The sequence below is a fragment of the Triticum urartu genome, chromosome 5 (genome assembly GCF_003073215.2).
Source record: "Triticum urartu cultivar G1812 chromosome 5, Tu2.1, whole genome shotgun sequence".
Taxonomy (NCBI): Eukaryota; Viridiplantae; Streptophyta; class Magnoliopsida; order Poales; family Poaceae; genus Triticum; species Triticum urartu.
Window position 1 is genome coordinate 501,144,538 of NC_053026.1, and position 15,295 is coordinate 501,159,832.

The following is a 15,295-nucleotide window of genomic DNA, read 5'->3' on the forward strand; positions in this document are numbered from 1 at the left end:
CGACCTTACACATTCCATACCACGTCAGCTGGTCACAACCAGCGACGACTAGTGTCTGGGTGGCCAAGCCCCTCTGCGTCCGTGCAGGACAACCCCTACACGTCCAGGCAAACCAAGCCCACCCCCACCCCCCACTAGCAAGCCGCGCGCGGGGGCTCGCCTGGCACGACCGGACTAGTCCCCCGGTGGGCAAAGACACCGACAAGTGGGTCTGGCCTCTCTCGCACGCAGGGACAACACAAGAGACACCCGACGTGGGCGCGGACAAAACCGCCTCATGACGGTGGCCCCACACGCGCCCATGGTCCACCCGTCATGGACCCCGAGGTGGGTTACTCGAGTGCGCGTCGTCCGGGCAGATCGGACGGCGGAGAGCCCCCAAGAGGCCCCCGTGGCACGCTAACGGACGACACGAAGGGCACTCTCACCCGCGAAGCCCCCTAGGAGGCGTGTACTCCAACATATTTGTAGGAGCAATTACTCCTGTAGCATCTTCATGTTCCACTAAGTAAAATTAGTATTTAGGAAACTAACTTTAGGTTAAGCATCAAGAGTTGTGGTTCACAAAATACTTAGCTATTTCAAATGAACATTTGAGAACCATGATTAACCTAATAATCGGGTTTTAGCCTGAAGTTCTTGGACGGAGACCACTAAGATCAACTTAATTTGTTATAGCATCTGTTGCTTTAGGATCTCAATCTGAAACTTAAACATATTTTCCTCCATTTGATTAATAAGCCAGGACTGGTAAAACTATTTTAACTATGACATGGAAATGGTAGGATAGGATTCCCATTTAATACCTGAATCACCACTACACAGCTATGAGCCTGCCACTACTACACCATTACAATAATTAGAGAATGTGCACATAGATACTCAAAAAACCACTAGAAGAACTATAAGTTTAATTAATTGTTCTCTTCTTCTACCAACTGTACCTAAGTGCTTGTTATGATATGGTGTCCGACTGTCAATAAACCTTAAAGAATACTTAGGAGATGCTAAAGTTGACCCTATGCCTACAGTTACACTGATTGGTGACTGCACAACATGGTGCCATCATTGTAAATGTCCAGAAGTTTCGTAAGCGAGGAGCTATGCAAACCAAATGAACCGATTAGAATCAGTAAGCAATGTTGCTTAATGCATGTAAATCAGAAAATAAAAAAGGTCCACGTTAGATTTTGATTGTGTGTGCTCCGATTTATCGACAAGGTTTCTGACCAAAAAACAGTTATGCAGTCAGATTTGTATTTGCATTATATTGTTATACATAGGTAATAAAGAGCCTTTGTCTTAAAAAAATTACTAGCGCTGCTACAGGTATATGTGCAGGGAAGGAGCCATTAATTTGATAAAGGGGGGCCAATAGAAGAGGTAAAAGCTTGGAGGGGGGCAAACATTAAAAAATAGAGCATTTGAACTAACAATATAGGGGTGTTTTCAGATAATAAAATACCATGGGGGGAGCCATGGCCCCACCTCGCCCACCCCTGCCTCTATCCCTGCATGTGTGACTGCATCAAGTTGGAGTATGTCCTTTTCTGATGACTTTGATTTATACATCCGAACCATCAAAAGTACAGAGCTGGTAATGCGTACATTGAAGCACATATATATTCGAGTTCTCTAGTAAAAGAGAGAAGTGCATATTACACCCCTCAACTTTAGCCCTAGTCTAATATATAACCCCCAACTCTAATACCATCTAGTTTACACCCCCCAACTCTCAAACCAGGCGGAATTCAACCCTTCCCTCCCCGGTGACCGGTTTTGACCTGTTGACTGGGTGAACAGTAAATTCAAAAGAAATATATTTTAAAAAAATTTACGTTTTTTCACCGGCTGAACAGTAAAATTTTAAAAAGTTCTAAATAAATAATTAAAAATAATTTTGATTTTTTAAAATGTTGATTTTTTGTCCAGGTGAACAGTAAATTTCAGGAAAAAAATTAAGGGATTTTTTTTCTGAATTATATTTGCATGAAACAGTTAACAGTTCGGGCTGATATATTTTTTTTGTTGAGAGACCACTGAAATGTCCAAACAAGCTGAAAATTGTCACAGACATCACGCGCTGATAAATCGTCCACGCAAAAATAATTCGGTTTTTTTGGAAAAAAGTATTTTTGGAATTTACTATTCACCAGGTAAAAAATCGAAACTGCTTGTTGAATTTTATTTCCAACTTTTTTTTGAATTTACTGTTCACTCATTGGAAAAACCAAAATATTTTTTGATTTTTTTGTTACTGTTCACCCAGTCAACATGTCAAAACCGGTCAACTGGGTTAAAACCGGTCAACGGGGAGGGGAGGGTTGAATTCCGCCTGGTTTTGAGAGTTGGGGGTGTAAAGTAGATGATATTGGAGTTGGGGGGTGTATATTAGACTAGGGCTAGAGTTGAGGGGTGTAATATGCACTTCTCTCCTAGTAAAACGAGACAGGAACTAACGCCAAGTTGGCCAGCCTATATATATGTAGTAGGATACTCTCCTGATCACCACTCTAGCCTTATTAGGCGTTAGCAGGCATGAGCCACCCAAATTCTAGAGCAGCATGCCAACCTAGGTTTAAGTCGTAAGAGGAAGAGATTCGATTCAAGGATCACCAAACTCTTGGCACAAGCATCACAAACGGGAGTCTTTGGGATAGGAATGGGTGGTGTTGGGAACAGGTATCAAAGCACGTTCACGCATTTGTCGATTCAGGGTGAGCGGACAAGGCGGCAGGTAGCCAAGGCCCTCTCCAAAACATGTCTTGAATGTTGAAGTCAAGCCTTCACCGGTCGACGCTCTTCATTTTAGGTCAACCATGCTCTCTAGTCGAGCCGTCGATTGAACTTACACTGTAGCCAATTGTTAATTCGTGCAGCCATGCCTTCTAGTTTTTTTAGATGAGCCACGCCTTGTAGGTTTTAGCCTTGTTTTTTTTTACTATTTGGTTTTGTACTGTGAACTGAATCACCAATAATTTGTAATCCGACTGATCATGACTTAAATAACTTTAATAGCATGCTTTGATATTGTTCTTCATTTCAAAAAATCTGAAGAGAACTTATCACCAGTGGTCAATCACCCTTCAGGACTTTCTATTCTAATATTGTGAACCAGGAACATGTAGTTGGTACAATGTCACCCTGGAATCTGTGGCCTCAACTCAATTGCCTACGTTGCAATGTTTGTGGTTACACATTTCCGGTACTCGGTTTAAAAGGAAGAAGTGTCTGAAACAGAGAAGGATAAAAATGAACAACCCTCCCATATCACGAAATATGATCAAATTCCACATATTACTAAGAAACAGGTAGTTCAGAGTTCACACAATACATGGTTCAAAACAACCCAGATCATGAGGACATAGCACAAGCATGAAGTTGGTCGTTAGATCACATTATAACACTAGTGCCATGCAGACGATACCACGAGGGCCCTATTCTTCCATCCGAGGTATATCACCCCGTCCCTCTCGGCGAGCCTGTAGTTCGACGAGTAGTAGTGCAGCAGCGTCCTGAGGTTGTCTTTCACCCGGGAGCCCAGTGGCAACGGTCTGAACCCGGCCATCGTGAGGCGCGCATTCCACTTGCTGAAGACCTCGTGCCGCTCCACCCTCTCCGCACCCTCGCAGGCGACGATGTTCACAATCTTCCTCGCCAGGCAGTGCTGCTCCATTTTGGTCCTCTCCTTCGGTTCCCTTGGGCGCTCCACGTCGATGGACTCGAAAATGGCGGTGTAGTAGTCGAGTGTCTCCGCGAACCTCTGCGTGAAGGGGCCTGTGTTCGTGTTGAGTTCCTGCTCCACAATGGTGACCACCTTGGGCGACAACTGCTTCACCAGCCTAAGGATCCGGTCGCGGTGGTTGGCCGCGCTCACGCTCTCATCAGGAATCTGGTGCAGTGTCAGGTTGAAGTTCACTGCCACAGCTTCCCCAGGGATGACTCCAAGATGCCCTTCTTCCACTTCGCTGACAGAGATATCTAGTGCATGGAATTCAAAGGGCAACCCGAACTCGCGAGCAATGTCTGACAAAGTATTCCCGAGTATCTCTAGCCCGCCTCCTCGCACGTAAGCTGATTCAGAATCATCAATGCATGTGATCCTTACAGTTGGTGGTCCACCAGGCCTGGCCGCAAGAGCCTGGATGAGAGAAATCCATTGAACACCTTGAGAGATACGGAAGTCAATTATGTGAATCATATCTTCTCCTCTGACGGCCTCTGCAATTGCACCGTTTGCCGACACGTAGCCGAACTTTAAGTAGGGGCAGACGGCATACAATTCACGCTGGTAGGATATCATTTCAGAGCCATTTGGCTTTTGCCACTTCAAAGCTTTGTAGATTGAATGGCCGGAGGAGGCAAGTCTGGCAACAAGCCCTTCAACCATGTACTCTCCAAGTATCTGGAGTGGCTTGCCAGATACTGAAACATTTTCCCCCAACTCCGGAACCGTCATATCGATTGCCAAGCTGTCCTTCTCATCCACAGCTCTAGCACAAGACATAAGTAGCTTCTTCAAGTATCCAACTCGGTCTTCCTCCACAACCTCATCTTGTTCATTTTTATCATGCGTGATCTCATCACCATCAAAAGTATAATCCACCAACTGCAAACTGATCCTAGGATTGCTCGGATGATTGCTAATGGCAGTTGCTAAAGCAGACTCTGCATCAGCACATGCACTGCATCTCAATAATTCGCTGATCAAATACAAATATGTAGCTCCAAAAGCAAAGATCTAGAAAAACTATCTGTTCTTCCTACTAACATGGATGCTTCTCTTGGCCAATATTCAGTACAGACTGAAAGACAAATTTGTTTGTGAAGTCTACAATTCCTCTTGCAAACGTAAGTGGTTTCACCAACAGCTAGAACCATGAGGATGAACCACACATGATGGAGGAACATCCACTGCAATATGATTTGGTCTTCTCTCGATCACACCGCGAGACTATTTTCGGAATACAAGCTTTAACTTAGGCAAAATGATGCCCATTGTATAATCAGACCAAAGCAATGAAGCACCTAGTGTTGACCAATAAATAGTACAGTACTAATTTTCTGCAGTCCATGAAGTGACTATCCAATCTTTCTGTGTCTATTTTCAAATGACACTGCATGTAGTGACTATACTATTCTCTTGTGCAGTTCAACCAAAATTACGGACACTTTGTTTGTTTGCCAAATAGCAACGGCCAGACATCTCTGTCTGCACAAATATCAAGCAGCTAGTAAACATATACCACACCTTGTATTTTCGGTTTAAACATGTCTCTTCCACTTAGCATCTGTCATGTTCTACACTCAAAAATCTCATACAGTTATGTTTTCCCCCGAACAATTTCATACTGAATTGATTTGCTGGCCCAGAGCAGAAATATAGCGCCTATTCTTCATCAGACCAAGGATATCCATGTTCGAAGTGATGGAAGAGGTGAAATCGATACAACCAAAATTGAGCATCCAATCATTGAATCCTGTTCTGCACCTCCAATGTAGGTCCACCCTGCCAATAAATTCACATGCAAATCACTAGTATTGCTATCTAATGACAGTACAAAAAGAGTAGCAAGATAGTAGCAAACCATGTACCTTCGTAATGAACAGCTCATAGTGCCACCAATTGGATATAAAGGTTTGGAAAAAAAACATGCTCCTAATGTTGAACCAGTTGAAATTTTTGTGTAGTTCCACTAAAATCGAGCATCCCTGTTTGCATAGATATTGAAAGTGTGATTACTCTAAAAGTGGCACTAGTTGAAGCATAGACTCACAAACATAAGCATTCCAATTTCTTAATGGGAAAAGGTAGCAAGCCTGTTTCTAACCACCTGTTTGAAGGAATAAATAAAGCAACATCGGCTGATGTCAGGAAGGCATACATAGTTTTTTCTGAAAAACTGAGCCATTACTGACCTTTCTTCTTCTTTTAAGCAAATTTTGTGCAGTTCTACTAAAATAAAATGCCATCACCGCCTTGATAATTCAGTGACACTGTACAAAAGGAAATGACTTAACATTACATCATGATGTCAGGTATGTAGTCGACAGGCATTAGAGACAAACATACAGACCTCCTCCGATAACATAATGAACATTAATTTTAACAAAGGTGTGACTAGCTTTACCGGGATAATTTGAGTGAACTCTACACCCTTGGTTCCTTAATATAAGACGTTTTTGCTGTTCAATTTAAAGTACCCAAACATCTAGTATTTAGAAAAACAGGTAGTAGTTTTCTTGAGCACATATCTGGGAAAGCTTGCCACACTTTATTTATGTCCATACGCTAATGCAACACCATTCAAATACTACAAATATACACTAATCCAGTGGCTAGTGCAACAGTAGAGTAGTTAGTTTATTACAGGGTATAGTACAATGGTTTTACTGAACAGATTTCAATAAACTCTAGCACTGAAAGGTTTCTATAAGAATTAACAATACAAAATGTAAAGGTAACAAGTTTCAGCATTGGTATACTAGCTGTGCATGAGCATTAAACCAAATAAAAAAGTCTGAAGGTAACTAGCATTATTAACTAATGACAGTATAAAAAATTGCAAACCATGTACCTCCAAGGTAAATATCATTTCGAACTTGGGGGGGGGGGGACCTTAAAAATTGCTATCCCAATCTTGATAATCGATCAAACATAAAAACTTGATCGAACGAATCAAGAGAACGGCCGGAGGAGGAGGTGGCCACTCTTGACCTTTCCACTTGTCTTCATAATTGTCTGTGCAGTTTAACCAAAATAAAATGACATTAGCGCCTTGGCATTTTGGTGACACTGTATAAAAAAATTAACTTATCTCATGAAAGTGAGGTATGTAATCTATAAGCATTAACTGTGCAAAAATCTGAAGGTAGTAACAAGTTCATCGTTGGTATACTGGCTGTGCAACAGCATTAGAATGCCTTAGCTGAAAAATCTTTAATACATCCACAATCAACAGCTAACCCTGAAATAATCCGGTGACATTAAATGGCATTGCTTAAATTTATCAGTGGCATTAGACCGAGAGCGGCATTAGTTAAATTTAGCAGTCGCATTGCTTGACTTGACTGCTGGCATTGTACTAACAGCAAAATAAGTGGCAATAAGAGCATTCAGATAGTGGGCGCACCAGTACGATGTACCTCCACGGACGCAGAGTGGTGAGGGAGGTATGGTTGCCCACAGCAACAAATATCCAGGCAGCATATGTGGATTACGTCCCATTTTTGTTCTCTTTAGCCACCTTTTTCCTATGCGAGGACAATAAACCGATCAACCTGGTCATTCTCTATTGTGTTGTCATGCCTTTCTACCCTTCTTCAACCAAGACACACGAGACCCACTAATTTTCCCCTTTTCAACCTAGATGCGGGTTCGATGCCTACTCTCTTGGACAGTATAGTCTCCCTTCCTTTCCTTATTCAACCCAGGCATGGATTAGTCTGCATGAAGTAGGGTTTCCTTTAATAGTGCAAATTATGGTTTTCATCTGCGTGGCCAGCAGAGCAGAGGATAGCAAATTGGGAAGATGGTAGAGTGGAAAAAGATCCACATGCAATGACGTGGCAGATGGGGCAATAGAACAAGGTTATGGTTCGAAAAGAGGTAGCATACCTGAGGGTCGGTGGGAAGTGGCTTCGCTCGTGGTCGTCGTCCTCCGCACACAATACGGCAGCGAGCTTGGGGACGGAGGCCATCCCACGCGGGCGCTAGGTATGAGAGGACGACCTTGTTGTCAGTGCGTGACCTCGCTCACCGATGACGAGTGCGTCAACGCTGCACGTCCTTTTCTTCCCGGGTGGATCTGTGACCACCGGTGAGGAGGGAGAGAGGGGCCATCTTTTTTAGATCTGGAGCGAGGGTGGTAGTGTGAGAAGCAAGTGGGCAGCCCTTAGCAAGAAAGCGCTCAAGCTCCAGCCTATATATCTTTTTTATACTACTAGTACTGGAGGTGGAGTAGTGGTAGAGTAGTTTATATTTTCTCTGCATATAGTACCAGTTAGTCGTGCTTCAAAACTGATCGGCATGCCATTAAAAAAATAAAGGTCGATAACTAATGTGGCACGTCGGGCCAACGCGGCCAGATCGCATTTTGCACGAGAAATTACACACCATGTTTCGTTGACATGTGGTCCCGTTCCAACATATCAGTGAGACGACGGCGAGTAGTAGGAGTATTTCCGAACGGACGTGTAGGCTGGGGCGCCTCTTCATGAACCGTGGCAAACTCGCAACCGTCCACCGACTCTTCGCCTTTCCCTCTTGATTTGGAACTGCTGTCGCACGCTCTTCCTCTCCCTCCTCCATTTTCCTTCAGCCCTTCACCATTTCTTCTGCCATTGTTCGATCGTCTTCTCCATGGAGGGAACAGGCCGGAAACGACCCCGTTATTCTTGCCCCGATCTGAAAGATGACGTAGTGGAGGAACTAATTGATCGGTGCGACATCATCACCTCGGCTAGCATGGCAGGTTCGTTCAAGCCCATTCTCGACTCAACTAATAACATCATTACAAAGAACCCAAGAGTCAAGGAGCGGTTTGATCTCCCCTATCTTCTTCGCCGTGACCCTGATGACTGGCGCTGGCACGACGGAGGCCTCACACTATGTTAGTTGATGCCGCTTGATAATGATACGTATGATGTTAAGATGCCATCGCTTGAGAGCAAGGCTTGGGCGGGCGCAAATGGAGATTGGGTTGTTTACATTGGGTCCAACTGCGAGTGGAAACTTGTGAATGTGTACACTCGTGACTGGGTTCCACTTCCAAAAATCTCAGCAGACTGCCCAGAGGTTGAGCACACCGGTATTGTACGCACGTTCAAATACGATCATGGTGACTGTCTTCTACGGAAGATAGCAATTTGTCGAGTTCCCAACCGCTCTTGGAATTACAACAACTATCAAGTTGTTTCTATCTTCAACAAGCTTGTTCACGTCCTTGGTGGTTTGACTCGATGGATATTGCTCAAAAATCAGTTTCTGTACATGAATGAGTACTGTGATGCAATTCAATACGAGGGCCTTGTGTTTGCTGCCACCACTCGTGGCACTGTTTTTGCATGGGATCATCGTAGTTTTGGTACGTTTGTCTTCCACCGTAATTATAATTGTTTCATCCACATGCATGCGGGTTAGCAAGTTTCCCTTTACTAATTAACCTTCTTCTTGTGTTTCCAAGGTCCTGTGAACATCCCACCACCTATACTTGAAAAATTTTATAACCAAGGGGGAGATGACGATGGTGATGATCACGAGCATGAGGACGAGCAGCGCCCATATACTCTGTGGCGCCTGGCAACTAATTCTGATGGATCACCTCTTCTTGTGTGTATACAATCCACTGATGATGTTACTGCTAAGGAAGCAGGTGTAGTCTCCCATGGTCGCACTCTCCAGACCTATTCCAACACCCGTTGCATGGTATTCGGGATGGATACTAGTGTGCTAGCACCAACTCCTTCTCCCTGGTACAGAATTGATAGTCTTGGAGAAAACTCGCTCTTCCTTGGACAAAACTATCCGATGATGGTGAAAGGCGATCCAACTGTTGTTTACACAACGTTACTAGTACCATTTATGAGAAGCAACTGTGTCTATACCTCGGACATTTGGGTGGTTCCCTACCCTGGTACTGATATAGTAGGCCGCTTCAGCCTGGACGATCAGTCCTGCATTGGTTTCCAGATCGACAATCGATGGCCCATCCCAGAGAATCACTTGTGGTTCAAAGCAAGCGTTTCCAACGCCGAAGAATGGTTGATTTGAAGTTCATTTCATTGCTTGTTATTTGTTGTGTGGTGAAAACTTTAGTATTTATAATGTATCCTCGTTGTTGATGTGGGTTGATGACCTGTTGTATGTAATAAAATGATATGCCTGTGATAAACTTACTAAATTTATGAATGGCTTTCGAGTCACTTCTCTGAGTGAGTGGTGCGACGAGGAAAAGAAATATTTTCCGAATACATAATTGTACGTGCATTGCAACAGGTTATCGGATGAGGCCAATCAACAATAGTAGTACACTATTTGCACTAGCTTCACATGCTTCGCGCGTCGGGCGGGTGTTTTTACTGTATCGGAGGAGTAAGTAGTAGGACTAGTAGGGTGGCATGGGCCAGAACAAGCATTCACGTCCAGGAGTACGGCACACGTCACCACCACGACATCCATCTGACATCATATTATTTCTTGGAGTCCGTGCTAGAGCAATCTCTTCAACCTCGTCGTTTCTCTAACTTCAGCCATCATGCGGCGGGCGAGGTGGGGGTTTGCCGATAGTCGGTTTCCTTAACTGCGGTCCCACTTGTAAGGCCAACTCCAACGCACGACCCCAAACGGACCTCCGTTTTGCACGAACTCCAACGATAATTTTGACCAGAAAAGCAAGACCAAAGAAAACAAGAACCACAAGAATACATTTTACTACTCCTGTAAGTTGGATTAGTGCCTTCTCGATGCATTCATTGTTGATCTACGGAGGCTCGATCTTGCGTGCTTCTTTCTTCTTCGAGTGTAAAGAAGTAGATGTTGCTTCCTCGCATCTAGTCTCATGTCTAGCCTCTATTCTAGTAGGAGTATCAACAAGTGCACTAATCTCATCTCTAGCCTCTGTGCTAGCTAAAAGTGATAGAACATCTACTAAATTGTGCTCTATCAATATATGGATGTACTCTTCTTCCCAATACAAAAACTTGCATCCATTCTACTCCCTCCGTTGCACAATACATGCCTTCTATTTGTCAAAATATATATGTATCTAGACATGTTTTAATATAGGTACATCCATTTTTGGACAAATGGAAGTCAAATGTTTTGGAACGGAGGGAGTACACAATAAAAATTTTAAGTTAGCACAACCAGTTTAATCCGAGAGCACAACCGAAGATTTGGTCGGGTTCTTCCTCCTTTTGCCGACACGTGGGACATCCAGCATCCAGGACGTGTCATGAAAGAAAATAGAGTGGTAGTTGAAGCCACGAGATGTGCATCTTGGGTTAAACTGTAAATAGAATCTTACTACTCTTGAGTAACTCCAAAAGCGGCCACCGAACATCTTTATTGGATTTGTTTTTCATCACCAGCACGTCGAGGTGAAAGATGTGCAGGTTCAGTGGGTCCTCTTGCGTTTTCACTGACATGTGGGGCCGCATGTGAGCAAACAGACAATGGGCTCCGCGCGTCCGCTGGTTGGCTGAGAAGAGAGATAGAGGAGGGCTGAGCACGGACTGCGGGAAATTTGTTCTACGTACCTCGATATAGGCTCGATATAGTGGGGTGGCATGGGCCATAACTAGCATTCACGTCTAGCAGTACGGCACATGCCACCCACACGAGTCCCATCCAACACCAATTTTCTTGGAGTCCGTGCTACAGCCATCTCTTCTCCCTCCTGTTTTCTCAGCCATTGCACGGTGGGCGGGGTGGGGGTTTGCCGATAGTCGGTTTGCTCAACTGCGGTCCCACTTGTAAGTGAAAATGCAACACCGCACGCATTCCCGCTTGAGCGGCGTGCTGGACCAACCGTGTGGGGGTGCGACGCGAACACGGCAGGCTTTTCCTTTTGAACTCGTAACTTGTAAAATTTGGTTCTGCTCCATGGCATGACCGATAGATAGAAAATAACGATTTTTCCTAGAGTAATGAGAAGTTTGGTTTTGGCGCCGTTCATGCATGGAGTACGTACGAAAATTATGAAGCTGATGCGAAAGGTAAGATAATTACTGTAGTATCATATACTACTACATGGATTCACTAACAAAAAAAGACACATCCATGACATTTTGGGCCGAACGAAATTTTTTTCTGTAATACATATGACACTTCTATGACGATAATTGTGACAAAACCCGGTATCATCATAGATGTGGTGGGCTCCTACTTCTATGACAACAAATCATGACAGAAAATGGGCTTTTCGTCCTGGGCGGGCCGGAGACACAGCTGCATGACATTCTTTGGGCCGTCCATGATGGAAAAAACCATGGTAGAAGCGAGGGGGAGGAAAATTTCGGGGAGTTCCCGGTTATGGTGGGAGGTCGGGGGCCGAGTGATGCGCGTTTCTCTTGTACACGTACACGCGTGTGTGCGAGGCATTGGCTCTAACTAAACCCGAGCGAGGCGTTGGGCTCTAACTGAACCCAAGCGATTGCACTGCAGGCTACGCGTTACTGAACCCGAGCGATCGATCGATGGCTGTTAACTGAACCCGATCGAGCGATTCCTTGGCTACTGCTGCTAACTGAAGCCGATCGATGGGATGAACAGTGAGCGTTGTGGGGGGGTTTGGATGAACAGTGAGCGATGGTGTTGCCTTTGGATGAACAGGACCCCGTGGTGTGGTGGAGGGCTGGATGAACAGTAGACGGTGGAGGGGTGCCCGTGGAGGGGTGGATGAACAGGACCCCATGGTGTAGAGGGCAGGATGAACAGTAGACGGTGGAGGGGTGCCCGTGGAGGGGTGGTTGAACAGGACCCCATTGGTGGGCTGGATGAACAGTAGACGGTGGAGGGGTGGTTGAACAGTAGCCGGTGGAGTAGCGCGCGGTGGAGGCTGGATGAATAGGAGCCCGTGGAGGCTGGAGGAGGTCGACGGTGGATGAACAGTAGCTCATGTAGGCTGGAGGGGGTCGACGGTGGAAATGAACAGTATCCCGTGGAGTCCCGTTTTGCGGTACGCCACACCCCTCCCGATGAACAGGACCCGCGTTTCGAGCATAGCGCTCCAACACAAGTCTGTTTCCTCCGTTTTGCGGTACGCCACACCCCTCCCGATCAACAGGACCCCCGTTTCGACCATAGGAGGTCCGTTTCCTCCGTTTTACGGTATGCCACACCCCTCCCGATCAACAGGACCCCCGTTTCGACCGTAGGAGGTCCATTTCCTCCATTTTGTGGTACGCCGCACCCCTCCCGATCAACAGGACCCCCGTTTCGACCGTAGGAGGTCCGTTTCCTCCGTTGTGCGGTACACCAGGCCTCGTTTCCATCACCTCTTCCGTCCAAGCCCTCCCGATGAACACGACCACGCATTCCATTCCGACCCATGAACACGACGACGACGCTGTTTCTCCGTTCCGACCCAGCCATGTACACGAGCCCTCGCCGTACGTATGCGCGAGTAGGCGTTCGAGACCCCGCCCGTATGTACACATATGTGGCCGTATTTTCTTTCTTGCACCCTTGCCGCCTCTACTACGACACGTGCACGCCTCTACATCCACCAGTATATATGTACGTACACGTTCGCGACCAGAATGACAATGCTACGTACGCTTCGACTAGGTGGGTCCCGACTGTCAGGCACTTCCTTGCCTGCGAAGATGTAGCTGGTGGGTCCCAGCAGTCAGGGGGGCGAAATACGATGGCCCGTCCGGTGGGTCCCCGCTGTCAGATGGAGGAATAATTATTTTGCACGTAATAAGGAGGCACTTCCTTGCTGCGGCCGTGGACCCAGCTGTCAGCCTCTCCATGTATAGTCCACGTTCGATGGAAGTCGTTCCTTGACCACGTTGACCACGCCGCCCCGAGAGCACCAGGGCGGTGGACAACAGCGAGGCCTAGGAAGGGGACGACGCGGAGCTAGGGAAGACGCGGCAGTGGATGCCCACGCGTAGAGGAGTACGAGGGTTCACTGGTTCGCTGCGGTGTGAGGCTGTCGTCGCCGCAGAATAACAGGGGGTGTGGGTGAGTAGAGGGATGGCCTGGCCAGCGGTGGGAGTAGTAGGGGCGGTGAGGCCTCTGCCGCATCGTAGCCGGCCACGGGAGGCAGGAGCACGAGGCACGACCGGCGCTAGTTTGGGCGGCTGGAGCAAGAAGACTAGAGGTTGAAGAAGCACTACGGCCGTTGTATGGACATCGTACGGTCACTGGAGCTAGAATCATGCATATTGACTAAGTTGACAAAGCCCTCCGTCCCCGTCAACTTAGTAGGCCCACAAGTCAGCCTCCCAGCAAGGTGGGTCCCAGCTAGCCGGGGGAGTATTCATTTTTTTGTGCGTAATAAGGAGGCACTTCCGGTGAGTCCGAGCTGACAGCGGGGGGGGGGGGGGGTTCGCGAAATACGGTGGCCTGTCCGGTGGGTCCCAGTAGTCAGGGGGAAACGATTTTTTTCGCAAAATACTGGTGGCCCGTCCGGTGGGTCCCTGCTGTCAGGTGGAGGAATAATTATTTTCCACGTAATAAGGAGGCACTTCCTTGCGGCTGCCGTGGACCCAGCTGTCAGCCTCTCCATGTACAGTATTTTTCCGATGGAATTCGGTCGTTGACCACATTGACCACGGCGCGCCGACAGCACCACGGTGGTGGACGACGGTGAGGCCTAGGAAGGGGACGACGCGGAGCCGGGGAAGACGCGGCAGTGGATGCCCACGCGGAGAGGAGTACGAGGGTTCATTGGTTCGGCTGCGCTGCCGTCGCTGCAGAATAACAGGGGGTGTGGGTGAGTGGAGTGGAGGGATGGCCTGGCCAGCGGTGGGAGTAGTATGGGGGCGGTGAGGCCTCCGCGGCAGCACAGCCAGCCACGGGAGGCAGGAGCAGGCGGCACGACCTGTGCTGGTTTGGGCGGCTGGAGCAAGAATACCAGAGGTTGAAGAAGCACTATGGCCGTTGGATGGACATCGTACGGTTAGTCGAGCTAGAATCGTGCATATTGACTAAGTTGACAAAGCCCTTCATCCCTGTCAACTTAGTAGGCCCACTATACTGGGTCCCAGCTAGCAGGGGGAGTATTCATTTTTTTGTGCGTAATAAGGAGGCACTTCCTTGCGTGCGAAGATATAGCTGGTGGGTCCGAGCTGTCAGCGGTGGTAACATTTTTTTCGCGAAATACAGAGGCCGTTTTGGTGGGTCCTAGATGTCAGGTGGAGGGAATCATTATTTTGCGCGTAATAAGGAGGCATTTCCTTGCGTGCGGCCGTGGACCCAGCTGTCAGCCTCTCCACGTACAGTCCACTTCAGATGCATGTCGGTCGTTGACCACGCTGACCACGCCATGCCGAGAGCACCAGGGCGGTGGACGACGACGAGGCCTAGGAAGGGAACGACACGGAGGCAGGGAAGACTCGGCCGTTGTTTTTATTTCCCACGCGGAGGGGAGTACGACTGTACGAGGGTTTACTGGTTCGTCTGCCGTCGCCGGAGAATAACAGTAGGTGTGGGTGAGTAGAGGGATGGCTAGGCCAGCGATGGGAGTACGGTGGGGCGGTGAGGCCTGCGCGGCAGCACAGCCGGCCGCGGGGAGGAGGGAGCAGGTAGTCTCGCCGGCGCTTGTTTGAGCGGCTGGAGCAG

The 15,295-nt window shown here is 47.3% G+C and overlaps 1 protein-coding gene across 1 annotated transcript in view; it reads right to left on the reverse strand.

The window, feature by feature from the left end:
- Positions 1-3,406: 3,406 nt before the first annotated feature.
- Positions 3,407-15,295, reverse strand: part of LOC125507240 (chitin-inducible gibberellin-responsive protein 2-like) — a 70,849-nt gene continuing 58,960 nt past the window's right edge. Inside the window, exon 2 of the mRNA XM_048671885.1 lies at positions 3,407-4,668. Coding sequence (XP_048527842.1) covers positions 3,407-4,668 — 1,262 coding nt within the window. The remainder of the gene's footprint in view (positions 4,669-15,295) is intronic.